At 36.7% G+C, this 8,949-nt stretch overlaps 1 protein-coding gene across 1 annotated transcript in view; it reads right to left on the bottom strand.

The window, feature by feature from the left end:
- Nucleotides 1–7,211: 7,211 nt before the first annotated feature.
- The window catches only part of LOC104887579 (geraniol 8-hydroxylase), a 2,373-nt gene continuing 635 nt past the window's right edge, over nucleotides 7,212–8,949 (bottom strand). The window contains 2 exon segments of the mRNA XM_010672239.4: nucleotides 7,212–8,164; nucleotides 8,411–8,949. The exon segment at nucleotides 8,411–8,949 is cut by the window's right edge and continues 150 nt beyond it. Of these exon segments, the coding sequence (XP_010670541.3) occupies nucleotides 7,517–8,164; nucleotides 8,411–8,949 (1,187 nt within the window). The 3' untranslated portion in view covers nucleotides 7,212–7,516.

The raw sequence follows: 8,949 nt of genomic DNA, 5'->3' as shown, positions 1-8,949 counted from the left end.
TTTCATAACTTCTCTCTCTATTTCTCACAACACGTTATCAGCACGAGTGTTCTACCGGAAATTTTTTTTAAGGTATCTTTAAAATTTTTACATCCATTTTGTTTTTAAGTTTAAATTTTTTTCTCAAGCCCAACCTTTTACTACCCGAACATGGACCAACAAAGTAACGGGATTAACATTGTTTTACACAATGTCTCTGTCTCGGGTATTTATTTTTGGATAGAGCGAAACAATGTGCCATTCACTACCAACCCAGCGAGGGGAACTGTAATACAGCCCCGACCCAGTAACCGTAACAACGGTACAAATACTCATACCAGAGAAAACCCACAAACCCCTGTTCCCAACACCAATAATAACCCCCTATACAACCAGCTGAAAATCAACCTCCGCCCAGTAATAAAAGAGATAGAGATGAACAGGAAGAAACTAGTAGTAAACGTCACCATACTACTAACGCAGAAAACAAATAATTTTAACGCCACCTTCATGGAGGGCAAGGACATTTTATTTACGTTATTTTATTTTATCTGCTCTTAAACCGCCTATATGGACAGGTTAATTTTTTTTATTGCCACCTATATGGACGGCCTAGTGAAGTGATAGCATTATTATGTCTTATATGTGCAATAATGTCGTATGTATGCAGGGAACAAGCATTCAGAACATTATTATATATTATTGTCTCTAATCTTCTACTTTTTTTGCATTTATAGTTACATATATTATATTACCAATTTACTAGCATGCTCTAATATATATTTGTCAATATTAGAATTTTATTGCGTTGTATATTTTTTAACTGTATATGAACTGCACAGTTAGGGATAACCCTCTATAAAAGCGGATTACCATCCCCATTTTCACCACATATCCCTTATCTTCTTCCGATTTTTTTTCTCTAAACCCACAAATTTTTTTCCTTCTTCCTCAACCTTCCGGCCACCATGTTTAACGCCGACGACAACCGTCCTCCACCCTCATCTTCCTCTTTTGAAGAGGATTTTAGGAAAATAAAACTCTACTTATTTCTTATAGCCGGTTTCTTTTTCCTCCTCATGGCATTAATGATATATCTCCTAATACATAAATAGGAGACAAAAAAAAAAATTTCCCCCGGAAGAATGGCGAAAAATGCACATGAATATCAATTTTTTTTGTCTTTAAGTGCATTTTAGGAAGTTTTTTTTTGTTTATTCACTTGTTGTATTTTGTTTCTATTTTTGGTATTTTCTTGTTTTTTTTTGCTTAGCTTCATTATTGTTGTATGCTATTTTTAGTTTTTTTTGTTTGTATTATTTATCTATAATAATAATGATATAAATCAGGGGGAGATAATATATATATGTGATTTATCATTCATTACTAATTTCAAATATTTACCTATTTGTAGTCAAAAAATGGGAGATCTAGTGAAAAGACAATTTAACATACTAGATCTATCTGGGCAAAAGTTTTTAGAATGGACGGTGGACGCCCAAATGAATTTAAAGGCCCAAGGACTGGAACATACAATTAAAGATGTGACAACCCAACAAGGGGATGCAACTACAACAGGCATCAGTTAAAATTGCGACTGTACAAGAAAAGGCAAAAGCCTTAGTCCTCCTAAGACATCATTTACATGAAAGTTTAAAAAGTGAATATCTACTTGTGGATGATCCAAAAGAACTATGGGATAGCCTAAATGAAAGATATGGGCATCACAAAATGTGCTTCTCCCAAAGGCACATTATGACTGGACCAATCTGAGGTTCCAGGATTTTAAAACGGTCAGTGATTACAATTCAACATTGTTTAGAATTGTATCATTGTTAAGATATTGTGATCATCCCATCACAGAAGAGCAAATGATAAACAAAACGCTCTCCACTTTCCACGCCTCTAATATCTATTGGCAGAACAATACAGGTTCAGAGCTTTCAAAAAGTACTCTGAGCTAATCTCAGTACTACTTGTGGCTGAACAAAATAATGATCTTTTGCTGAAAAATCATAATCTTAGACCTACGGGGTCTTCAGCCACTCATGAGATAAATGCAATAGAAAGCTCTAATCCACCAGAAGCAAATGCTATACATAGTGGTGGACGCGGTAATTACAACGGTCGTGGGAGAGGACGTGGTAATTACCGTGGCCGAGGGTGTGGACGTGGAAGAGGCCGATTTTCCCCAAGAAATAATAATTTTAAACATTCTGATAAAAATTGGGGACAATCATCTGGAAATCAGAGGCAGACGTCCTATAAAGGAAATGATACTTGCCATAGATGTGGCATGACTGGGCACTGGGGCCGCACATGTCGTACTGCCAAACATTTGGTAGATCTATATCAAGCTTCAATAAAAAACAAAGGAAAAAATGCTGAAGCAAACTTTGTTAATGAAGCCACTACATCCATGCCCAGCCTTGATGTTTCAGATTTTTTTATGGATGATGCTGAAGTTGAAAATAAGTTTGTTTAGATCACAATCGATTAATGTGCTTAGTTTATTTCAACTGCTTCAATATCCACTTTCATGTATTTGTTCCTTGATTATTAATAAAAATACGTATTTTTCTTATACTAATCATCGTATTTATTATTTATGAAGATATGAATTCATCAGAAGTTGGAACTAAAGAACAATGTCTCCTGGACAGTGGGACAACACACACCATATTGAAAAATAAAGAGTATTTTTCAAAACTTACAATATTCCAAGCAAATGTTAGTACAATTTCTGGGACAGCCAAGCTAATTGAAGGCTCTGGAAAAGCTTGCATTATATTTCCAAATGGGACAAAATTGATAATTAACGCATTATATTCGAGTAAATCTCGAAGGAACCTCATAAGTTTCAAAGATGTACGTCAGAATGGTTACCATTTGGAAACAATGACGGTAACAAAGAGGAATTCATATGCCTAACGGCAGAGAAAACGGCAAGAAATACATCTATGAAAAATTGCCAGCAATTTCCTCGGGACTATATCGCATAGATATACGTCCGATTGAAATTAATATGATCTAACCAGAAGTTAGATAATAGAAAATCATTTACTCTATGGCATGACCGATTAGGCCATCCTGGCACAGGAATGATGCATAGAATCATTGAAAACTCAAATGGACACTCTATAAAGAATGTCAAAATTCCTCGGTCAAATGAATTAACATGCTCTGCATGCTCACTTGGCAAATTGATAATCAGGCCATCTATAAATAAGATTGCCACTGAATCTCCAATGTTTTTAGAAAGAATTCAAGGAGATATTTGTGGGCCTATTCATCCTGCATGTGGACCATTTCGTTATTTCATGGTATTAATTGATGCCTCTACTCGATGGTCACATGTGAGCCTTCTGTCAAGCAGAAATGTTGCATTTGCAAAACTTTTGGCTCAAATAATTCGATTAAGAACTCAATTCCCAGATCATACAATAAAGAAAATAAGATTAGACAATGCTGGGGAATTTACATCCCAAACATTTAATGACTATTGCATGTCTATTGGGATTATTGTTGAGCACCCTTACCTCATGTACATACACAAAATGGTCTTGCTGAATCATTAATCAAAAGACTACAATTAATTGCAAGACCATTAATAATGAGGTCAAAATTGCCATCTACTACTTGGGGTCATGCTATATTACATGCGGCAACATTGATAAGATTAAGGCCGACAGCCTATCACAAATTCTCACCATTACAATTAGTATCTGGTCGAGAACCGAATATCTCACATTTGAGAATTTTTGGGTGCGCTGTACATGTACCTATTGCTCGCCCAGTACTAAAATGGGTCCACAAAGAAGGATGGGAATATATGTTGGATTTGAATCTCCATCAATTATCAAATATTTAGAGCCAACAACTGGTGATCTATTTACGGCTCGATTTGCCGACTGTCATTTTAATGAGTCGGTATTCCCATCCTTAGGGGAGAGAAAGTGGACCCACAAAATATAAAATCGGAAATTACATGGAACGCATCGCAAATGTCGTTTCTGGACCCGAGAACAAATTCATGTGAACAAGAAGTCAAGAAAATTGTTCATCTGCAAAGTATTGCAAACCAATTGCCAGATGCATTCACAGATTCTAAGAAAGTGACAAAGTCACATGTACCTGCTGCGAATGCTCCGGAACGGATTGAAATTCCTAATGACAATAAGGCAATTGAAAATGAGTCAATAGCACGTCGAAAACGTGGCAGACCACCCGGTTCTAAAGATTTAAAACCGAGAAAAATGAAAAGGCAAGGGGAGACAACGAACGAAATTAATATAAATCTCCCAACAGAGCATGATGAAAACAAAAATGAAGAGAAACGTGTTCCAGAAGAAAAGGAACATGAAAGCGTAGACAACAATGAAACTTCAATTAATTATGTTTCTACAAAGAGACAATGGAATCGAAAAGATGTTGTCTTGAATGAAATTTTTGCTTACTCGATAGCGGTTGAAATGACATACGATGAAAATGATGTAGAGCCAAATACAGTTGATGAATGTCGCCGTAGAAAAGATTGGCCAAAATGGAAAGAGGCAATTCAAGCAGAATTGAGATCACTTGAAAAACGTGAAGTATTCGGTCAAATAACCCAAATACCAAAAGGTGTAAAACCAGTTGGGTACAAATGGGTATTCGTGAGAAAACGAAATGAGAAAAATGAGGTTACTAGATATAAGGCAAGATTAGTAGCCCAAGGCTTTCTCGCAAATGCCAGGGATTGATTATGATGAGACATATTCTCCAGTAGTCGATGCAACTACACTAAGATTTCTGGTAAGTTTATCAGTTTCGAAAGGATTGCAAATGAGATTGATGGATGTAGTGACCGCATATTTGTATGGCTCACTTGACACAGATATTTATATGAAAGTTCCTGAAGGACTAAAACTACCAGAAAATTGCATGCCCAAAGAGATGTTCTCAATAAAATTGAGAAAATCACTCTATGGGTTAAAACAATCTGGAAGAATGTGGTATAATCGTCTTAGTGAATACCTATTGAAAGAAGGATTCAAAAATAATCAAATCAGTCCCTGTGTTTTCATTAAGCGATCTAAATCAGGATTCGCGATCATTGCTGTATATGTCGATGATTTGAACATTATCGGAACTCCTAGAGAACTTGAAGCGACTGCAAAATACTTGATGAAAGAATTTGAGATGAAAGATCTCGGGAAGACAAAATTTTGCCTTGGCCTGCAAATGGAACATCTAAGAAATGGGATTTTTGTCCATCAATCAAACTATACAGAAAAAATCCTGAAACGTTTTTTCATGGACAAAGCCCACCCAATAAGTTCTCCAATGGTAGTGCGTTCCCTGAATGAGAAAGATGATCCATTCAGACCACGAGAAGAAACGAGGAGATTCTTGGTCCTGAAGTACCATATCTAAGTGCAATTGTGGCTTTAATGTACTTGGCTAACAATACTCGACCTGACATAGCTTTTTCAGTAAACTTGTTAGCTAGATACAGCAATGCACCAACCAAGAGACATTGGAATGGAGTCAGACACTTATTACGTTATCTTCGAGGAACACAAGATCTCGGATTATTCTATCAGTCAAGACCCAATGCGTCACTCATTGGATATGCAGATGCTGGCTACCTCTCAGACCCACAAAAGGCTAAGTCTCAATCCGGATATGTATTCACTTATGGAGGTACTGCAATATCTTGGAAATCTACAAGCAGACTTTGACGGCCACATCATCAAATCATGCGAATTAATTGCTCTTTATGAAGCTGGAAGGGAATGTGTATGGCTAAGGTCAATGATCAAGAATATCCAAGAAGAATGCGGGATGGAAACAATAACAACAAATCCAACTATCATCTACGAAGACAATACTGCATGCATCACCCAAGTAAGCGAAGGGTACATCAAAGGAGACAGAACTAAACATTTATCACCAAAGCTCTTCTTCACTCATGACCTCCAAAAGGAAGGGACGATCAACATTCGACAAATCCAATCATGTGAGAATCTTGCAGATTTATTCACCAAATCCCTTCCGGCGAAGAAATTTGAAGAATTAGTCCGAAAAATTGGAATGCGTCATCTTCATGATATATGCTAGATTCAGGGGAGTATTATATGCAGCACTCTTTTTCCCTTCGATCAGGTTTTTATCCCACTGGGTTTTTCCTGACAAGGTTTTTAATGAGGCAGTTAATTTTAAGCATATAAGGATATATTATAGTTATACTCCTTTCCCTAGTTATGGATTTTTCCCACAGGAATTTTCCTAACAGCATTCTAAATAGGACAACATCTGTTATGAGTTATCAGTGGACATTCAAGGGGGAGTGTTGTGAAAACAGTGGAATGACCAATTCCACTGTTGACACAGTGAATTCCACTGCCATGCATTCAATGCATGGTAGTTTTTCTTGCCGTTATTGTTGATTTATGCAAATACACAGTAAGATTTGTGCTTATAAATACTACCATTTGTGAATACACCGAACATCAATGCAATACAATACTTTCTGATATATTTACATAACTTCTCTCTTTATTTCTCACAACAGATATGAAAATATAATAGCCCTGAGTGCCGCATTTTTAACCATGGATAAGAATACTTCCTTTTTTTAAATAGTTGTACCTAAAGGTATTGAGACGCATAATCAGAGTAGTTGTTTAAATATATGCTGAAAATTAACTAGTAAATAAAGCACGTGTGAGGAGAAAACTCAAAACCTTTCCCAAAAGGAAAATGGTACAATTAATTCAAAACATCCGAAAAGGAGTATGGTACAACTATAAAAACGGAGGTAGTATACTATACACCAGGTAGATGAGTTTTTAAACCTGAAATGAGTGCCTTTTTCCTCTATATCTGAAGTTTTGAGCTACCATGTTCTAGGATAATACATCTCATCTGAGACTGAAAGATGTGGACACTTAGTAAGAATTAAGAAATGCAACTAGTACAGCATAATCATCAAATTACGTGATAGAAAAATACGTGATTGCACCATATTCTTCCTCATCCTCTCTCCGTTATTTCTCTAACTTGTTTAAAGGACAAACATCTAGGCCCTTGATAGTTTCTCAAAACTTCTGCTAATCTACATATGATAGAGCTCCAAGCTGGAGAGTCTGGGACTGATATAATGGTAGATTTTTCAGGGAAATTTGTGGGGAGCAAGAATAGCCTCCTTTTTGAGGGAAAATGGCAATCAAAATCAAACCCAACTACACTATAATCAAGCAACTGTACGTGTTCCGACAGTAATATTATTGATTGTGTTGTCTGAACAGTGAACATCACATTCTAATGATAGTAGGTTGATATGAAAGATTGTTAAGCACATTGAATTTCTATGCTAGCATAATACATCTAAAAATTGAAAGATGTGAAGGGTGGTCTGGTGGAAACTTTAATTTAAGCAAGAAAACTAGTACGATATAATTGTGAAATTACTTGTACATAATTGCATCATAGTCTTCTTCTTCCATCTTCCTTCTATTTCTTCTAACTTTCTTCTAACTTGTTTAAAGAACTGCTAATCTGCGTACGAATAGAGCTCCAAGTTGGAGAGTCTGGGACTCGGTACAGCAAACAAAGGTTTCGATTTTTTCATAACAATTCCAAATTTCTCCAACAAATCAACATCCACAGTTTCATTTGGTAACTTCCACTGGAATGCATGCAATAGAGAAGCCAACACAAGCATTGATGTCCTCTCTGCAAGAGGAATACCAGGGCACATTCTCCTTCCTGACCCAAATGGAAGATATCGAAAATCGTTGCCCAAGTAGTCCATTTTCTTAGTAGCATCAGTCTCAATTAAAAATCGCTCAGGTCGAAACACTAGTGGATCTTCCCAAAGTTGTGGGTCTCTATGCATAGTGTACACATTTAGGAAGACACGAGCACCCTTGGGTATGCTATATCCTCCTATAGTAGAAGGCTCACTTGGGCAATGGGGAACGAGGAGAGGAATGGGTGGGTGCAAACGAAGTGTCTCCTTCACCACTGCATTTAGATACTTTAAGCTAGGCAAATGAGCCTCTTCAACGGTGCTATCTAATCCCACGATCTCGGTTAGTTCTTCTTGGAGTTTCCCCAGTATTTCTGGGTGTTTTAGTATCTCTGCCATAGCCCATTCAACCGTAGCAACTGATGTATCTGTTCCACCAGTCATAGCATCCTATAGATGAAACAAACTCGAAATAAATAAATACAAATTCATAAATTGAAGAATCATGCAAGAAAATGGATAAATACTGATAGAATATAGTATCAATCTTGGGGATCCAACCATCAGCTTATATTGTATAAAGCCCCATCGCATGAGAACCAATTGGGCTTGAAGTGAGGATGCAGCGTCTTATACAACCAATCTTATAATTGGAGGCCCAAGATTTGGGTTTATAATTCTATCAAATACACATACCATGAGCATTGCTTTAACTTGAGGCAAGGTTAATGATCTTGTACGATCTTCACTTTTGGTAAGCTGCTAGAGATACCCAAGAAAATCCCTACATTGAACATTTTTTGCAATACTGTGACGATTTATAGCTTTATCAAGGATCTCTTCATTCCGTCTTGAGATGATCTTCATTCTGTGTTCTATTCCCTGTAAATCAAACCTTGCAAGCAAGGGGAAAAAATCTGATATATTTGGTGTCCCTAAAAGTTCAAGTTGTTTATTTACAACAGCTCGAAATTCGGAATCAATAACAGAACTCTCACCCCCTATCAATGTATCCCCCCATATCATGCTCATGACAGAGCTGCCAATAGTTGAAAAGGCTAGTTCACCTACATCAATAATCTGACCAGCTTTTTTGTAAGTATCATCTATCATTTTTTTGACCTGTTTCTTCCTTAGATGATAACTAGCATCAAGCCTAGAATTACTCATCATCTCAGTGGCAAAAATTTTCCTCATCTTACGCCATTCGACACCATAATTGGAGAAGGCAATAT

This window comes from Beta vulgaris, chromosome 2 (assembly GCF_026745355.1).
Source record: "Beta vulgaris subsp. vulgaris cultivar EL10 chromosome 2, EL10.2, whole genome shotgun sequence".
In the NCBI taxonomy this organism is placed as follows: Eukaryota; Viridiplantae; Streptophyta; class Magnoliopsida; order Caryophyllales; family Amaranthaceae; genus Beta; species Beta vulgaris.
The sequence above is the reverse complement of the archived record's forward strand: the minus strand, read 5'-3'. Positions and strand labels throughout refer to the sequence as shown.